We start from the raw sequence: 20,532 nt of genomic DNA, 5'->3' as shown, positions 1-20,532 counted from the left end.
TAATACACACACATAGTACATGTAAATAGATCGAACTCATACAAACGGACAAACATACATACATATCTGTGAATTTGTGTAAAGTAATTTAATGTTACAAACGTAAAGCCTACTTAAAGAAGCTTAACATTATGCAACATTTGCGGAGGTATTTTAAGTAAATCAAAGAAGAATGAATACAAGAACATTTCTTTTAGTGCCAATGAAGTGTAAAAGTGACAAATTGACATAATATTGAAAAACTGTTGTACAAATGTACATCAATAGTGTTAGGTTAAAAAGGTAAGGTGTTGTGAATACAACAAATCGGTGATAATGTACAATAAACAAAAAGCAAGTAAAATGTGTCAGCCGGCTTTGCAGACAGAAATATACCCTCAGCCTATGTGAATTGAAACTTTCATCTACGGACAGATCGAATTTATTTTGGATCTTTTCAGAATTTTTGGACCTTTTTGAACAGTTGCCGAGAAAAATGTGGATTAGGATTACAGGTCAACAAGTAAAAAAGTATCAGTCGGCTTTGCCGACAGAGATATACCCTCAGCCTGTGCAAAATGAAACACTTTTTTTCACAAAAAACTTATGTATTTAGGGGGTTTCAAAATTTTGGTCGTATGAACCGACAAAAATGTTGATTAGGATTAAAGTTCAAAAATTTTGTGGAAAAGGTACTTAAAGGAATGGACCGACATAGACCATAGGGGTGCCATAGGGGGTTTTTACACTCTTCGGGCTGTTTTCTCAAGAAGTATGGACTTGCCCCTGAAACAACTTTTACCATTGTAATTGAGGCAGCGATAGTAAGTTGCTTCAACAAAAATCAAAGTGATTCAATAGCAGGTCTTAAAGTGAACTTATCCAAAATTTTGTGTGGGAGGTACGGGATGGAGTGGACAAATATAGTCTATATTCGAACCTGATCTATATCTGGTAGATATTATGGGAATGTGTAAAGTATGGACCAAATCGGTCACTCCCATCAAGAGTTATCGTGCGCACAATTTTTCCGAATATTTTTGAACTTTTGTGGGGTAAGTACCTGAAGGAGTGGACCGATATGGCTTATCTACGAACTTAAACTAAGTTTGGAAACAATATTACGAAGCCCAATTTTTGGCCGGAATCGGCATATCTGTTCGAGAATTGTCTTGCGGTTCCACCCATAAACATGGTGTCATAGGGTTTGTTTTTTAACTTTCAGGCTATTTTTTCAGGAAGTATGGACTTGCCCCTGGGAAAACTTGTACCTTCGTATAGGGGACAGTGAATACAATATGTTACAACAAAAACCAAGGCGATTCGAGAGCAGGTCCTAAACTGAACTTTTCCGAAATTTTGTGTGGGAGGTACCAGAAGGAGTTTACCGATTGAGTCCATATTGGAACCTCATCTAAGTCTGGTAGAAATTTCATAATGTGCAAAGCATGGACCATATCTGTTACTCCCTTCAAGAGTTATCGTACGCACAAATTTTCCGAACATTTTCGAACTTCTGTGGGGGAGGTACCGGAAGGAGTGGACCGATATAATCCATCTTTGAACTTGAACTAAGTTTGGACAAAATATTACGAAAGCCAAATTTTGGACCGAATCGGCATATCCGTTCCAGAGTTATCTTGCGCTCCAACCACTACACACGGTGTCATAGGGGTGTTTTGCACCTTTCAGGCTCTTTTCTAAGGAAGTATAGACTTGCTCCTGATGAAACTTGAATCGTCGTATGGGGTGCAGTGAATACAAGTTGTTGCAACAAAAAACAAAGCGATTTGAGAGCAGGTCCTAAACCGAACTTTTAAGAAATTTTGTGTGGGAGGTACCCGAAGGAGTAAACCGATTGAGCCCATATTGCAACCTCATCTAAGTCTGCTAGAAATTTTACGATGTGCAAAGTATGAACCAAATCGGTTACTCACTTCAAGAGTTATCGTGCGCACAAATTTTCGGAACATTTTTTAACTTTTGTGGAGGAGATACCTGAAGGAGTAGACCGATATGGTCATGCTATTTTCTCAGGAAGTATGGACTTGCCCCTGATAAAATTTGTACCGTCGAATGCAAGTTATTACAACAAAAATCAAAGCGATTCGAGAGCAGTTCCTAAACTAAACTTTTCAGACATTTTGTGTGGGAGGTACCCGAAGGACTGGACCGATTGCGTCCATCTAAGTCTGGAAGAAATTTTACGATGCGCAAAGTATGGACCAAATCGGTTATAGTACGATTACATTAGAGTTTTTTGCCGGGTTAACCCACTTCAGTAGGATTTATTTGACGTTTGCGCTATGGAATTGACATTTGAAACCCAAACCCACTGGGTTAATCCGGTTAAGTGTAACCGGGGTAGTACTCCCTTTTTTACAACATTTTCGAACCTTTGTGGGGGAGATATCGGAAGGAGTGGACTGATATAACCCACCTTCGAACTTAAGCTAAGTTTGGACAAAATATTACGAAAACCAAATTATGGACCGAATCGGTTGATCCGTTCGATGGACGGACATGGCTAAATCAACACCAAACTCTCTGAAACGGATTTCGTCCAAACATACTTGGGGTTAAAACCATTATTTCGATGAGGCACATTTTGCCCATATGAAAGTGTATATACCCTCGTTAGCATAAATGCTGAGGGTATAATGAATCCTAATAGAAAATTTAGAGGGCGTAAAACCTGTATCACCACATCGCCACTACCTTAATCCCCATAGGGCCAAGTTTGATTAGCAGTTATATAGTAGGTCTTGTCAGAGAGTAAACAGGGCCTATTTCCAAGTGTTTGCGGCTATCTCAAACTAAGGTGGTTCACATTAACAGTGCTTTGTAAGCAGTGATCGAAGTACGGAACTCATGTTTCGTTCCGAGGCACAAAAGTTGTTAAATACAATTATCTATATGCCACCGTGGTGCAATGGTATGCACGCCCGCCTTGCACGCAGAAGGTCGTGGGTCCGATTCCCCGGCCAGGCAACATCAAAAATTTCCAACGGTGGCAAAATATCCCTCAGTAATGTTGGCGACATTTCCTGAGTATTTCACCCTTGAAAAACTTCTCCACATGTGGTGTCTTAAGACACGCCGTTCGGACTCGGCGATAAACAGTAGGTCCCATATCATTGAGCTAAATATGAATCGGGGTGCACTCATTGATATGAGAGAAGCCTCCCTTGTCCCGTATGGGATGTTGTGGAACAATGTTTTTGTTTATGTTATATCCTAAGATACTTACCATTCATAATAGTTAGCACCAAGCATAGAGCATCCTTCGTTTCATAGGCATATGCCAGATTGACAACAAAACGTGAATTGATTTTTTGCAATATTTGCTTTTCAGTCAAGACCATCGATTCACCTTTGCGTTTCTTAATACGTTTCTTTTCTAATTTTTTGCAAGCATACATTTTGCCTGTGGCACGTACCTAAAAAGAAAAAAAATAAAATATAAATAAGAAAATATTAAATTATAATAATTGGTGAAAAACAACAATAAATAAATATATATTAAATATTTATCTTTCTTTTAAATAACTTTCAACTTACCTGACATGCACACACTTCACCAAAGCCTCCTTTACCTAGGACACGATACATGCGAAATGTTTTGTACGTAATAGGCTGGGCCTCCAGCCATTTCCATTGTAAATAACTACAAATTAAATAGAGAAAAAGAAAAACACAAAAATATTATTAAAACCACAAAGATAAATATTTAACAATAAATAAAAATAAAATTATCTTCGAGCTTGAGGACACTGACAATGCAGCTTACTGCTATCGATTCCTAACTCAAAAGAGAATGTGCAATACGTAAAAACCTTTCAGTGCAATATTTACATCAGACAATTGTAGTGAAACTACGCTAGATCTTAAGTAATATTTGACAACATAGTTTTTACGTATATGTAAGCGAATCTTTTGATGTTTTTATTATTTTTAATTTTTAGTCTTTAGAATGCTGTGATATTTTTCTGTATAATTTATATCTTTAATTATACAATATAATTGTTATTTTGTAGATCTACCCCTGAAGATGCAATTTTATAATTGCGAAATATTCTGACCTCAAGCTCGAAGATAAAATTATTTTTATTAATTGGATAAAAAGGTCGAAAAACATAACAAAGTTATTTAACAATAAAATAATTTAAATTCAATTTAAAAAACAAATTCCAACGAACTATTTATTTATTGGTTATGATATGGCATAATTTTTAGGAATTATTATTCTAAATATTTTTTGATTTATATGTACATACATATGTACGTATGTATGTATTTGCACAAATGTTATTGGGGGGGTTTATTTATAAATGTTTTCATTTGGGAAACCCCTTTGACGCAATTTATGTTTAATCACCCGCAACAATGTATGAAGCTCTTTAGTCATTGGCATTTTTGTCGATAGCAACAACGATAGAAAAATAATTTGCTAAATTAGAATTTATGTGTATGGTCACGTAGGGCAGGAAGCAGTATTTGTGAAAACATATTTGTATTTACACAATTTGTGAAAAAAAAAACAATAACAAACGAATATATAATTGAAAGCCATTAGCCGTTCTTAAAACATTTTTATAATCAAAACTGAAGTCCATGTCGAAGGGTGTGTTGTAATAAGATCTGCGAGATGTAATAATTTGATGTAAGTTCGGAAGACCTGTTACAATTCCCAAAGATTGGATCAAATCGGGAGGTATGTTATGCACTAACCACTTTAGTTGGTGGCCTTATGTTTAAAGCCTTAGAGTAATTATCTCGGGATGTATGCCCCCCTCAATTTAATCGTAATAAAGACCACGATGACTACATAAATACTAGCTGTAAAAATTTTAAAACAACCATAAGTGCTGCCGGCTATGGACTTGAGAACATTGTCCTCACATCTCAGTCTGTAGCAGATAGCTGTGGCATGCACGAACGAAGTCAACATGCTGTCGACTGTGACCCTTAGAATCTTGGGGTAGTTGGTGGTCGGCCGCTCTGCAGTCCATGTAGTGAACAAAGTGACCGTAGATTTAGTGGCGGATATTTGCATATTCCTCACGAGGATAAAGGTGGTAAGATCGGTTAAATAGGAGTTCAGTCTTTCACATATGACATCAGGGAAGATACGTAACGCCAAGATCGTGCAATCATCCGAATACGTTATGATCTCAATGGCGTCAGGAGGGGTTGGAATACAGGAGAGGTAGAGGTTAAAAAGTTTCGGCGATATCTTCCCACTTTGGGGAACTCCCTGTTTCACTCTAAGGGATTTGGACATATTGTTCCTGAATGCCAGTGTCATTATCCGAATACGATACGATCTCAATGCAGTCTGGAGGTGATAGAATACAGGAAAGGTAGATGTTAAACAGTTACGGAGCTATCAACACGCCTTGAGGAACTCCCTGTTTCACTATACGGGGCGTGGACTTCTTGCTGATGAATTTCACGAACGACTGGCATCCGCCCCTATAATTGTCCAATGTTTCAAACTTGGCCGGAGGATAATCTGTTGAATGTCCTCAAATAGAGTGCTTGACAGTATCCAAGGCTTTTGATAAGTCGAGCGCCAACATCAGTGTTATATCGCACGGCTTGCTCTGGTTGAGTCCCCGAGTAATGTGTGGAGATGGCGTGCAAGGCCGTCATGCTGTGTTGCTTACGGGAGCCTGGGGAAAAGTAAAGCCTCAGTAGTCTTTGGTACGAGCGACAAAAGGGAAATCGGTCTGTATGATTCACCCTTGTTGGCAGCCCTGCCCTGTCCATTCTCCAGACTTGGGTGGCTAGCGATATGTTCAGAATTTTGAGATACTTGGCTCCCGGCTCACCCAGTGGTTTCAGCACTACTATCAGGGCCCAAAGGTTTGGCTGAATTAGCCTTCCTGATGGCATTCGCAACATTATCCATTGTGTACTGTGTTGGTTCAACATCGACAAGAGGAGATATAATGCGACGTAGTACTTGACGAACTGTCGATTAAAATAACTTGCGCACCTCTTCGAATCAGTCAGCGTAACGTCGCCAAACATGACTGAAGTCCTATCTTGGTTCTTCTAGGGTTCAAGAGTGACTTAACCTTTGTCCACAATTCATTTATTCCGGCTCCAATGTTGCAAATCTTCAGATGCTTTAGCCACTCGCATCGCTTATGCTTACCGACCAACCTGTTTATTTCCAGTATCAGCTTCCTGACTTGGCACGATGAATCTCATCACGCTCATTTGAAAATTCGTTCGGCTTTGCTTGGAAATTTGGTCTCACTTCGGATATTCGACCAGCAGATATAAAGTGAGCGGCTGTAGCGGAACATCCTCTCATCTACCCGAACATCAGAAGGGTTGGGCAGATTTCTGAAGCGGTGATTAGTGAACTCTCTGAAACTATGGTCAATTAACTTTCCCATGATTGATGGAAGTGTGGCGTTCAGAGGTCATTATAAAGCCCAATAGAAATGACGGCTTGCCAGGTGACGTCAATTGTCAAACCAGGTGACTCGATGGTTATATCTGGCGAACTGTGACGCCGCTAATTTTGGTAGGGGTATCCCCATTGACCATGCAAAAGGAAGAGCTATCAATCTGCCCCAGCCAGTACTATACCCTTCTGGTCATTGTCGAGGACAGAATGCTACAACTCATGGTGAGCATTAAAGTCCCCTCAATACCAGTCGATTATGACCTTCCAAAAGCGGACTAATGTTGGGCTCATAATCTGGAGTACAGATATTTATCGGCGGTATACAACACTATCTGACTGGCTCACCAGACAGGTGCAATAGAAAAGCTAATCCCTCACCTCAACTTTTGGTTCGATCCTTCCCCCAGTACTTTGGACCCATCGGAACGTAGCTGCAGTTGTTGTTGAGCTTAGTTTCTCGAACCGCCGCGACCATTATATTCTTCTGATTCATAAAATCCACTTATTCTTGATCTTACCTCGATCTTTCCTTGACCTTCACATTTTGATATATTTAACCCGTTAAATATTTTTTCGGTCACCACCAATTTCTAAAAGTGTATGATTGGAAACCGAAATCCGTTCAACATTTCATAAGATTCGGTTCATAATTGATGTCTAAGTTATAATTTATAATGGACAGACTGACGGATGGACATAAAAAACCAGTTCATTTTATCCACCTAGATATGAATATAGATCGACGAAAAGGGTGTTCCAGGACCAATATTTTTGGACAAAAACAGAGATTGCAATGTGGTACAGGTTATAAAAAATAACTGAAATCTATTCCACTTACCGATGAAAATACATTGAAGTTTCAAATTCTCGGAATGGTTCACCGGCTAAAAATGCTTTAACAGCCTTGACGCAGGGTTCAAATAACTCCTTACTGCCGCTGGTGATTTTACTGCGCACCCTTGAAATGAGATCATCATTAAGGACATCCAAAACAAACTCATCGGGACAGAGGGGTGTCTTATTGGCATTTGTGGTGGAATTTCCATTTAGTTGTGGCAACACCGTTGTTGAATCTATGCAATTTTTGACCCGATCAACTTCATCGGTACCACCACCGCCGCCACCACTGTCACCACCACCTCCATCATTATAAGTGTCACCAACATCATCATCATTATGATCCTCACCATTGTGATGATGAAAATTTTTATGATTACTGCTACTACTGGTTGTAGTTGTTGTTGTTGGTGGTGTTGTAATATTGGCGGTGGTATTGTTACATAATTCAGTCTCTACAAGATTTGTTGTTGATGTTGTAGTGATATTCTCTGGATCAGAGGTGAGAATTTTTTCATCATCCTGTTGTTGCTGGTGCTGCTGTTGCGGCTGCTCTTCACCATTTCCCTCTCCATCCAAGGCGTTGCCATTGCCATTGTTAAGTGACCCCGCCGTTGAAGGAATATCCAAAAATCTACATCCAATATCATGGGCTATTGTTATACGATTCTCATCGTATTCTACTTCATATCTACAAATTTTATTTGGAAGAATACAATATGAACTTAATTTTAGATTGGCAAAATAGACAACTCGGAAGTCGGGAGAATTTCGATATGTGTTTGAAAAACTTACTTTTGCACCTGATCCAAAAATGATATATAACGAAAGTATAGGGGCCGCTTACTTTCACAAAACTGTCGAAACAGTTCGCGTCCGATGGGTTGTTGGTCAATAACATAACCATAGCTTATGTCTGGAAGGAAAAATATATTTTGTTAAAATGTTTGTAAAATAAGGGGGAAGGGTTACAGTCGCAGTTCTCTATATCGAATCTGTTGGAACGAAAAAATAATACGTTGCAGAGAAACTCATTTACAAAAAAACTTATTTACTGTCAACTTATTTACTAGGCGTTTACACACGGACAGTATTGGCAAGACAATAGCAAAGTTACAAACCATTTTCACCAATACATTCATACTTTTCTCTATACATATTTAAAAATTTATAAATCGACACCTCCAAATAATAGTATGCTAAGTCTAAAAAGTGAGTTTTGCAGGAGAAGCTCTCAAAGTGTGGACATTTTTTTGAACTTCAGTACTATGCTAAGTCAATATTTGTTTATAACTTCTGTTCGGATTGACCGATCATTACCAAAATTTGACAGAATTTAAGTTAAAGGACGTTCGACCTCCAAATAACAGTTTGCTAATTCTGAACAGTGAGTTTTGCAGGACAAGCTCTAAAAGTTTGGAAATTTCTTTGACCTTCAGTACTATGCTAAGTAAATATTTGTTTATAACTTCTGTTCGGATTGACCGATTATTACCAAAATTTGACAGAATTTAAGTTAAAGGACGTTAAATATAAAAATGTAAAGAACTTGAAAACATGCTAAGTCGACTTAGCATACTATTGATTGGAGGCGTCGAAATGTATTTGTGAAAAAGGTTTGTATTTTTGCTATTGTCTTGCCAGTACTGGCATTTGTAAACGCCGGGTTACTGTCGTTGACAGTGCTTACCACAACTTGGAGTCTACATCAGACAATTTTGAACAGTCAATAGCTACAATACAAACCTTTTTCACCAATCCATTTATAAATGTTTAAATATATATTGCGAATTGTATAAATGTATTGGTTAGAAAGGTTCCCAGCAAAAACACACATTTCAAAACCCCCTACTTAAGCATTATTTTAACAAGGGCATGCCGCGCGAACTAAGTAGTTAAAATAAAATAATGGGTTAGTAGGGGATTTTGTAATGAGTGTTTTTGTTGGGTTAGTATTTTTGCTATTGTCTTCTCAAAATTGTCTGTGTTTCAACGACACGTTAAGTGGTTTAATTAGTTTACTAAAATAAACGTTTATAGTTTACAATGAAATCATTAAAATTTAAATTTTAAACATTTTTAGATCCGAAATTCAAAGGCTGTCATTATTTTGTTGGTACTTTAAATAACATTTACCACTTTAAAGAAAATATTACTCACCTAATTTGTCTTTCAGGTGTATACACTGTGATATGTGAGGGAATTGTAGAATTTTTCGCCATTTTTTACTTTTCCCTTTGTTGCTATCCGAACCACCTGTAAAGAATTTACAAACGAAATATAAGCATTAGTCTAGGTTGGAATCAACTAAATAAACACACACACACAGAGACACAATGGAATAAAGAAAATATCAAATTATTCAAATATTCTCAAGTTCTTCAAAGGATTTTTCCTGCACGAAAAAATATACCCTTGGATACAACAACATCAAAGAGTCGTGTTTAAATTTTAAGTACACATGACACAAATTCTTAAACAGCTAAACCAATTGTAAGGTAATAGTTCAGAAGCAAGTAAACTGAGTATACACGGAGGAGCCAGCGAACATTCGACACCCTATACGAACAAAAAATTCCATTTAAAAAAAAGTATACACGGTGCTCTTGAAGCTACTTTAAATGGAAGGTGCTTACATCTGGGAAGTTTTTGCGGATTCTGAAACTACAATATTCATAGATGAGAAAAATAAAAAAAAAAAAAAAAAAAAACAAAAAAATTGCCGGAATAAATTTTAAATAAATCGCGATTCAAGTTGACATTTTTAAGGGTTTGTTAGGTCTTCGAAATGGTACTAAAGAAAATGTTGTAGCTATGAAAATTCTCTACAAGATTGACCTTTATGATAATTCCGTAAATTTTACTGTTGTTGAGATATAGAAGTTCAAATTGGGACAATGCATTGACTGTATCGCCTCCTTATAAAACAATGTCATGACTTCAATTTCCCAACTTAAACTTATATATCTCGAAAATGGTACAACCTAGGAAAAAATTACGAAAGCCAATCTCGTAGATAATTTTCACAGCTAAAAGATTCTTTCTTAGTCCCATCAATAAGACTTACGGTTTTCAAGCAGGAAAAAATTACGAAAGCCAATCTCGTAGATAATTTTCACAGCTAAAAGATTCTCTCTTAGTCCCATTTCAATAAGACTTACCGTTTTCAAGCAAATCCTGAAAACCTAACAAAAAACTACAAATGTGACATAGGAACAAATCATAACGGTCAATTCTCTAGAGAATTTTCACAGCTACAATATTTTCTTTAGCCCCATTTCGATAAGACTTGCGGTCTCTAACCAAATCGCGAAAACCTAAAATGAAACTAAAAAGGTGAATTTTGACGGCGATTTATTTAAAAATTCCTCCAGCGTTATTTTCTTGTTTTTGGATTTTTCTCACCTATGAACATTGCTGTTTCAAAATAAGCAAATACCTAAAATCAGGCGAAGATATATATGGGATCTATATCCAAATCTGAACCGATTTCAATATAATTTGGCAAACTTTTTTTCCAGACCTAATTTAGTCACACATTTCAAATTTTATCAAAATTTAACATACGTAGCGTGATTGTTGTCCCAAATATCTGTGGGAACTATATCCAAATCGGAACCGACTTTTACCAAAATAAATAGTGTTCGTCCTTTGAAAAAATTTGTACGTCGTAACTAGGACTTGCCCCTGAAAAAAAAACTTTACCATCGTAATTGAGGCAGCGAATGAAAGTTGCTTCAGCAAAAGCCAAATTGATTCCAGAGCAGTTCTTAACGTGAACTTATCCAAAATTTTGAGTGGGAGGTACCCGAAGGAGTGGACAAATATAGTCCATATTCAAACCTTATATATATTTGGTAGATATATTGGGATGTGTAGAGTATGGACCAAATCGGTCACTACCATCAAGAGTTATCATGCGCACAATTTTCTGAACATTTTTGAACTCTTGGGGGGAGGTACCTGAAGGAGTGGACTGATATGGCTTATCTTCGAACTTAAACCAAGTTTGGACAAAATATTACGAAGGCCAAATGTTGGACCGAATCGGCAGATCCGTTGAAGAGTTATCTTGCGCTGCAACCACTACACACGGTGTCATACGGGTTTTTTGCACCTTTCCGGCTATTTTCTCAGAAAGTATAAACTTGCCCCTGATAAAACTTGTACTGAACTTTTCCGAAATTTTCTGTGGGAGGAACCCGAAGGAGTGGACGGATTGGGTCCATATTGGAACCTCATCTAGGTCTAGTAGAAATTTCACGATGTGCAAAGTAGGGACCAAATTGGTTACTCCCTTCAAGAGTTATCGTCCACACAAATTTTCCGAACATTTCCGAAGTTTTGTGGGGGAGGTACCGGAAGGAGTGGACCGATATAACCCATCTCCGAATTTAAACTAAGTTTGGACAAAATATTACTAAAGTCAAATTTTGGACCGAATCGGTTGATCCGTTCAAGAGTTATCGTGCGCTCTAACCAGCCAGACAGACAGACAGACGGACGGACATGGCTAAACCAACTCCAAATTGTCTGAAACACATTTCGTCCAAACACACTTGGGGTCTAAAACCATTATTTCGATGAGGCACATTTTGCCCGTATGAAAGTGTATATAGTACATACCCTCGTTAGCATACATGCTGAGGGTATAAAAAATGTGGAAACAAATCTAAGTTTAATTCCGGTATGTTCTGAGACACATTTCACCTCTCACTTCACGCCACAAGCATTTTGTTCGCCCAATTTACGCTTATTTTTTGAGTATTTTGTGAACAAACTAGGGTGTACTCTTCGTTTTAAATATTTTGGCCCCAAGAAATTCCCAAAAAATAGGAGTAGATGAGGTGAACTAAATGCTTGAGGCGTGAAGTGAGAGGTGAAGTGTGTCTTAGAGTATACCCGATTACATCGGAGTCCGCATAAACCCGGCTGGGATTTGAACCCACGTCCTTGAAAAACATATCAAAAAATGTTGTCATGGCGTGTTAGCGTTCAAAGCCAACTCATAACTTCAAAGTCAGCGCAAAAAGCGTTTGTCATGAAGAAAATACATTTCTGTGGCCAAGTATCCGCGTTAATGTACAAAAACACATTTGCATTTGAAAAACGATAAGTTCTAGGACAGAGAAGCCATTACATAGTCGATACGTCCGAAGATTTGCTTTACCACCAATGAAACCAGGTAACGTAATTTGGTGACTATGTGGGTTCGAGTCCTTGGCTTTCCTTTTTCACTTGCAAATAATTTCAGATCATCAAGCTTAACTCTAAACGAGAAAATTAACAAAAATCATTAAAAAATGATCTTCGCCCTAAAAAGGCAAAATTTCAAAAAATAAATAAATAAATAAATCAAAAAAACATGTCCAAAAGTCTAAAACTAAATGGATTTTTACTTTATCTTGGGTACTTATATTTTTGGGGTCTCTGATTTCATTTTACATATTATTAACTCTCATGCGGGTCATTAAAGGGGTATTTTCGGTCCTTTCTCCTATAAAATCGTATCGGATCAAAATATTCTACAAAATTTGTTCGCCATAAAAGTTTACTATAGGTCATAGAGTACATTCAAATTCTATCTCTTGATTATACTCCAGAAATATGTAAAAATCAAAAACAGATTTTAAGGTTAAAGGTTTGACAGTAAATATGACTAAAGAAACAAATGACGCTCTAAGATCAAAAATACTTCTTCCAAATATGACTTACGTGGCTGATACGTGTCTTCCAGGAACAACGCTATAAGATCTAAATTAAAATTTTTACCAATTTTCAGACAAAAATGTTGGTCTTTTTTTACTTGCTAAATTGGTTGGTTTTTATGTTGTTTTGGATATTATTTTGTTTCCCCATGCTATTTTTGCATCACAAGATAATCGGTATTTTTGTTCATGACAATATACATCTGTTTCAAATATGTAGATTAGGGTGTGGGCGATTTGAACACCACCACGGGCGCCCGGATTTTCTGATTATTGGGATTGTACTGAGCAAAAAAGTCCACTAGACCATATGTCTACGGTGAAAATCGAGCCCCCGGATTTTGATTTGAAGTTTTTTTTCAAGGTTTTTTGGATATTTTGGCATATATGTAACAGCTAAACCACTGAGATTTTCGATCCAACACAAAGACAAAAATTGTAGCCAAGACAATAATTAAGAACTCTCTAGTACACATCAAAATCATTGGAACGCTCCTTCAGGCAGTTATGGCCCCGAGAATGTGCAAATTCTTCGGAAAATATCGATAAATTACACTGTGCTACAAAATTTGACTCAAAGTCAGTGGGTGGAAATTGCTCAGTACAATCCCAATAATCAGAAACTCCAGGCGCCCACTATCACATTTTTCCTTCCATACGAATCGCCCCGGAATAATGTAGATTCTTCATAAACCGCGGATGTGCTTACACATTCTATTTTGAGCAAAAGACCCATATTACCCATATTCCCAAATACTTTACCACAAAATATGGCAATCTCCTCTCAGGGGAGGAAATGTGTAAATTTTCTAACTAATATTTATGACCATATTAAAAACATTTTTTTTTTTTTGAAATTGTTCTCTATCGTTGAAACATATTTTCCTGTTAATACAATTTTGTTCCATGCTTATACCTTCACGCTGGTATGTTGGATGGGTAAACACTTAAAAAGAAAGGTGATAGTAAATATTTCACTTTAAATTAAAATCCAGTGAGGAGAAATACAGGAAAGCAACGGTTAAGAGAAGGACACAGTCAAGAGGGAAGCAGATTGGAATACTCGCAACTCAACGTCTTCATTAAGATGTTCTTATTACAATTATTTTCTTTATATTGTCATCCCATGAGTTCACCTTTATTGTTGACTTTCATTAGCTCTGGGCTTCTTTTATTGTTCAAATTGCTTCCAACTAAGCTTGTCGTTGTGTAAATAATATCAACAGCACTATAACCACAACCTAACAATCATCATTGATGGTGGCATCATCAGTAAAACTAAGTTAAAATGCTTTTCAAGCGGTTATACATATTTGACTTTCAGTATCTCCATTATCATTCTAATTTTTGAATTTTCTGTTACAGTTGCAGAAATTGAACAGAAATGGCATTACTTTGAACAATTATACAGCAAAAGAGATAATAATTAAGTTAGATCCTTTACGTATCATTTTGCTGCCAAATTATGCGGTTCAGTGTACTGGTAAAATTTGCCGCCACATTGAACAGAAGTGGCATTCCTTTGAACAATTATACAGCAAAAGAGAAAAATAATGAAGTTAGATCCTGTACGTATCATTTTGCTTCCAAATAATGTATGCGGTTCAGTGTAGTGGTAAATTTTGCCGCCACATCCTTTGACTTTGAAGAAAGCATGAACGATTTGGCTTCTAAATAATTTTGTCACTGCTGTATTGTAGTCTCTAAAAAATATCAAGTGTTAACAAACCGTTTTCCTTTTGTACAAATAATTCTTGCAGAACAAATAAGTATTTCAAAGTGTTACAAACTTTTTGGTTCAAAAATAAACAAGGAATTTTTCCTTCTCCTTAAGGAGAATGACATAATGTAAATATTTATTTAAACGAAAATTCATTATTTTCATTATGGCATTCTCCCCTCTTTTTTAAGTTTTTTTCCGTTTTTGTTTTCAACTACCCAACATTATTCAGATTCCTTTTTTCGTATCATTTTCTGCTCTTTTAGCAATTTTGTGGTTGTTTCAAAATTACTTAATTTGTATTAAACAAAATTTGTTAGCATTTACATTTTTAACTTTTTTTTGCTGACTTAGCATTCTAAATAAAGAGCTAAATATGTGTATCCAAATGTATATGTTGTGTGTGTGGAGTATATATTTTTGTAGGTATGTAGGAGTTCATACAAATCTAGTTAACAAAGTTACCCTTTTTGTTCATTTAGTTACAGTTTGCCTTCACAAATTTTATCAAATGGTTTGAAACATTTTCAAAGGATGACTAGAATATCAGATTAACTGGTGCTGTAAACATACTACTGCAGGATGTGAAGGGGAACTTTTTAAAACCAATTTTTTTGTAAATTGGTTTACTGGAAGAGCAAAAAAAATATATAAATTCTTTTTAAAGTCTTGAAAATAAAGACCTCATAATTTGAACATATTCACAGATTTTTTTTTTTTAAATTACGGTCTATAGATTTCAAAGCTATTATATTGAACTTGTATTAAAAGGTTACTAGGGACGGAACATGGGTGAGTAGGGGATGGAAGATACCAAGCAACGGTCCTGACCGGTTTTCACATGGCAAAGCCCAGGATTTATCTTGGTCCCTCTTTCATCCCAAGTGGACACTGACCTCCCCGTGGTGTCACCTGGGGAACTGCCTTTAACACCCGTTAAATGTAGTGAGCTAACATGTGCCGCGTGTTCACCCATAAGAACGTTAAAAACTTGGGTTTGGGCGTCGGGTTAGTAACCCTCCCCTAGAAAAAACAGCCTACTATGAAAAAACGAACAAACCCCTCTAAAGTTGACGAACCCCGCAAACGTTTTAAGGACCATGATCTGCGAATCTGCACCTGGAATGTTCGCACTCTTTATAGAGAAGGTGCAGTCTTCGCATTGGCAGACGTACTTGAAAATTACAAGACCGATAGTACTGCCATACAGGAAATACGATGGATTGGGAAAGGCGTCACAACAACACCATGACGTAAAGCATGAGTTTGGTTGTGGATTCGTAGTTAGTCGGAGACTAAAACATCTGGTATCCAGCTTCACCCCAGTGAATGAAAGACTTGCTGCAATTCGAATAAAAGCTAAATTCTTCAACATCAGCTTTATTTGCGCTCATGCTCCCACTGAAGAAAAGGACGAACAGACCAAAGATATATTTTACGAGCGCTTAGAATAAACATATGACCGTTGCCCTGCCCATGACATTAAAATCATTCTAGGCGATTTTAATGCCAAAATTGGAAAGGAGAATATCTTTGGCCCAACAGTCGGGAAATTCAGTCTCCACAGTAAACATCTGACAATGGTATGAGGCTGATAGACTTTGCAGCTGCAAAAAACATGGTAGTTAGCAGTACCAGATTTAATCATCTCGATATTCATAAGGGCAACTGGCTGTCTCCAGATCAGAAAACAAGAAACCAAATTGATCATGTTGTGATAGATGGAAGACATTCATCCAGCGTGTTGGATGTACGATCGTTCCGAGGCGCAAACATTGATTCGGACCACTACCTTGTTGCAGCAAAGGTACGCACCCGCTTAAACGTAGCAAACAAAGTACGAACAGACACAACACGAAAATTAGACATCGGTAAGCTGCAATCACAACAGATAGCCACAGAATATTCCACTCAACTAGCCCAATTGCTTAATGAAAGCACTCCTCATCCCGATAACATATCAGCGCAATGGCAAAGCATTGCCCACTCCATGCAAACAGCCGCAAAATAAATACTTGGATACCAGAGACCTCCACCAAGGAATCCATGGTATGATCAGGAGTGTCGTGCTGCCACCGAAGAGAAAAATGCGGCATATAGGGCTACTTTACAATCCGTATAAACGCGTAGCGCACGAGAGAAATACAGGGAGAAAAGGAGAGAGGAGAAACGTCTTTTCCGCAGGAAAAAGAGAAAGATGGAAAAGCGGGAGTGTGAAAAAATCGAGATGTACAGGAGCCAGAATGAAGTCCGAAAATTCTACCAAAGAGTCAAGCATCTAACTGATGGCTTTGGAACTGGCACATCCTCCTGTAGAGACCAGCAAGGTAATCTGGTAACTGATACAGATAGTGTGCTGAGGATATGGAAAGAACATTTGTCCAAACTGTTGGTATCCAATAGCAGAGAAGTCGACGAAGATACCACAGATCCAATCCCAGAAGATGGTATGCATGTATACCACCCGGCCAAGATGAGGTAAAGACAGCAATAAATCGGCTGAAGAATAATAAGGCAGCAGGAGCTGATGGCCTACCAGCCGAGCTATTTAAAACCGGAGGCGACACGCTGATAAGGTGTATGCATCAGGTAGTTAGCTCCATCTGGCAGGAAGAACGCGTACCCGACGATTGGAACCTGAGCATCCTGTGTTCCGTCCATAAGAAAGGAGATAAGACTTTATGCTCCAACTATAGGGGCATAAGTCTACTCCCTATTGCCTACAAGATCGTGTCAGGGCCTATGGTCAACGAGATAATTGGACCATACCAATGCGGCTTTAGACCTGGCAAGTCCACCATTCACCAGATATTTACCCTGCGGCAAATCCTGGAGAAGGCCCAAGAGATGCAGATCGACACCTACCACCTTTTTGTCGATTATAAAGCAGCCTTCGACAGCCCGCTGCGTTCAAAGGTATTCCAAGCCATGTCTGAATTTGGTATCCCTGCAAAGCTCATCCGGCTTTGTAAAATGACTTTAACTGACACGAGGTCCTCAGTTAAAATAGGAAAGAGCCACTCCGAAGAATTTGGTACCAAAAGAGGTTTCAGACAAGGAGACAGCCTTTCGTGTGCCCTCTTCAACATCCTGCTAGAAAAGGTTATACGCGAGGCAAACGTCAATATAGACATCATGGGCCGATCAGTAAAAGAAGTAACTGATACCTTTATAAAGGTCGAAGGAGAATCTGCTAAAGTGGGTCTGGCGGTAAACGGTGAGAAGAGCAAGTTGATGGTGTCGACGCGCAATGCGTCCATTGAGCTCGGACCGACTGTGGAAGTTGGTTCCTATAATATTGAGGTAGTAAAAGACTTCGTCTACCTCGGCACCTCCGTAAACATAACAAACGACATCAGTTGTGAAATAAAAAGAAGAATTGTATTGGCCAACAGATGCTACTTTGGTTTAAGTAAGCAGTTTAAAAACAAAGCCACATCTCGTCAAACAAAAATAACGCTCTACAAAATACTAACGGTGCTGATGTATGGCTCCGAATCCTGGGTACTTGCGCAAGCAGACATGGCAGTGCTTGGTGTGTTTGAGAGAAAAATTCTTCGAAAGATCTACGGAGCAATCTGCGTTGACGGTGAATATCGACGTCGCATGAACCACGAGCTGTATCTGCTATACAACGACATCAATATTGTTAAACGTATCGAGATGCAGCGATTGCGTTGGCTAGGCCATATCATAAGAATGAGCGATGATGAACCCGCTAAAAAGGCGTATAAATACGGACCGCTTGGCGGTGCACGCAGAATTGGCAGGCCAAAGAACAAGTGGATGATGAGATGAAAAGGCGCGGTATTCCAGAGTGCGAAGCAGCAAATAGAGAGGAATGGAGATCTCTTCTTAGTTCGGCCTATAGAACAAATGTTCTGTAATGGGCCAGCTAAGTAAGTAAGTAAGGGACGGAACAAGTTTTTTCTGCCGCAAAACTCCTTCGGTCACCATGCATATCGTAATATTTCTGCGAATATTAGATAGAGTCCACTCCTTCGAGAACTTAATGCTTTTTATATCCTTAGCCTTTAGGTTAAAGAGGTTACATACAGTTTGATACGATACAAATGTGCATCATCGAAATAATGGTTTTAGACCACAAGTATGTTTGGTCGAAATCCGTTTCAGACAATTTGTAGTCGATTTTGCCCTGTCCGTCTGTCTGGCTGGTTGGAATCCATAATAACTCTCGAATTTAATAACCGATTGGGTCCAAATTTTGTGCATCCTAATATTTTCACGTAACTTAGTTTAAGTTCGAAGATGGACCGGTCCAATCCAAAACCACAAAAGTTAAAAAAAAAATATTCGCTATAGCCCAGTCAAAATAGACATGGGTATAAGGGGGAAATAGCAAACATTTCCCACAAAGCTGAATTTTGGTGGAGAGCTAGGGTTTACCATTAGAAGCAACGTCCTAAAAGTCTCTATAGATCCCATGTGTGTAAAATAAGATATTGCGATATCAAAAGTCATATTAAAAATTAGCAACGTAAGTACACTATGAGGCGAACCTGTTAAAATAACCACAATATGTGTTAGGAATTTCCATAAGTGGGTCTAACCCGGTTTTAAAATCTGGGCTTTCGGGTCGAATGACCGGCGAACCGGATCCGCCGCCCATGAGAAGTACACAATTCCGTAATCAGCGCAACACACCCTACCCTTCGACAAAGTTTCAAACAATCGGAGAGTTTTCGTTGGTGTCGTTGGGCTTTCGATTACACAGTCTATTTTTGCATAAATTTTTAACTTTCTTCCAAACGTACATACATACACGCAGAGAAAAATATATGATTGATCCAACAATATTCGAAGAGCAAAATATGTATTGTGAAGATATTGTTAGAGTCCGCATGTAGTATTGTGGGTCAAAAAAATCGTTTTTGTTAATTAAAACAATTGTTTTTGTCAGATCCAACAATAGTTGTTGTCATATCCAACAGTAGTTCTTGTCAGCTGGACAATATTATTATCTTTTCTTCCACAATTTTATTCTCATCTCTCGGAATTCGATGCCGTGGTGAAAATATAATTTTGGTGAGTTTTGTTATACCCTCAGCCTTTAGGCTAGAAAGGGTATATACACTTTCATACGGGCAAACTGTGCCTCATCGAAATAATGGTTTTAGATCCCAAGTATGTTTGGACGAAATGTGTTTCAGACAATTTGGAGTTGATTTAGCAATGTCCGTCCGTCTGTCTGTCTGTCCGTCTGTCTGGCTGGTGCGCACGATACCTTTCGAACAAATGAACCGATTCGTTTCAAATTTTGGATTTCGTAATATTTTGTCCAAACTTAGTTTAAGTTCGAAGATGAGCTATATCGGTCCACTCCTTCCGGTACCTCCCTCACAAAAGTTCCAAAATGTTCGGAAAATTTGTGGGCACGATAACTCTTGAAGGGAGTAACCGATTTGGTCCGTACTTTGCACATCGTGAAATTTCTACCAGACTTAGATGAGGTTCCAATATGGACTCAATCGGCCCACTTCTTCGGGTACCTCACACACAAAATTTCGGACAAGTTCAGTTTAGGACCTGCTCTCGAATCGCTTTGATTTTTGTTGCAACAACTTGTATTCACTTCCCCCCATACGATGGTACAAGTTTCATCAGGGGCAAGTCCATACTTCCCGAGATAATGGCCGGAAAGGTGCAAAAAGCCTCTAAGACACCTTGTGTAGTGGTAGGAGCGCAAGATAACTCTCGAACGGATCTGTCGATTCGGTCCAAAATTTGGCCTTCGTAACATTTTATCAAAACATAGTTTAAATTCGAAGATGGGCTACATCGGTCCACTCCTTCAGGTACCTCCCCCACAAAACTTCAGAAATGTTCGGAAAAATTTTGCGCAC

The 20,532-nt window shown here is 38.1% G+C and overlaps 1 protein-coding gene across 2 annotated transcripts in view; it reads right to left on the bottom strand.

The window, feature by feature from the left end:
* Gprk2 (G protein-coupled receptor kinase 2) overlaps positions 1–20,532 on the bottom strand; it is a 581,675-nt gene that overhangs the window by 11,298 nt on the left and 549,845 nt on the right. Inside the window, exons 5-9 of one of the 2 annotated variants that reach the window (XM_073959204.1) lie at positions 9,401–9,496; positions 8,036–8,156; positions 7,242–7,964; positions 3,541–3,646; positions 3,230–3,419 (exon numbers count right to left, since the gene is read on the bottom strand). In XM_073959204.1, the coding sequence (XP_073815305.1) occupies positions 3,230–3,419; positions 3,541–3,646; positions 7,242–7,964; positions 8,036–8,156; positions 9,401–9,496 (1,236 nt within the window). The remainder of the gene's footprint in view (positions 1–3,229; positions 3,420–3,540; positions 3,647–7,241; positions 7,965–8,035; positions 8,157–9,400; positions 9,497–20,532) is intronic. The other variant, XM_073959205.1, reaches the window with a different exon arrangement.

Source organism: Musca autumnalis, unplaced genomic scaffold (genome assembly GCF_047663935.1).
Source record: "Musca autumnalis isolate F117 unplaced genomic scaffold, ASM4766393v1 scaffold_1, whole genome shotgun sequence".
Classification (NCBI taxonomy): Eukaryota; Metazoa; Arthropoda; class Insecta; order Diptera; family Muscidae; genus Musca; species Musca autumnalis.
The sequence above is the reverse complement of the archived record's forward strand: the minus strand, read 5'-3'. Positions and strand labels throughout refer to the sequence as shown.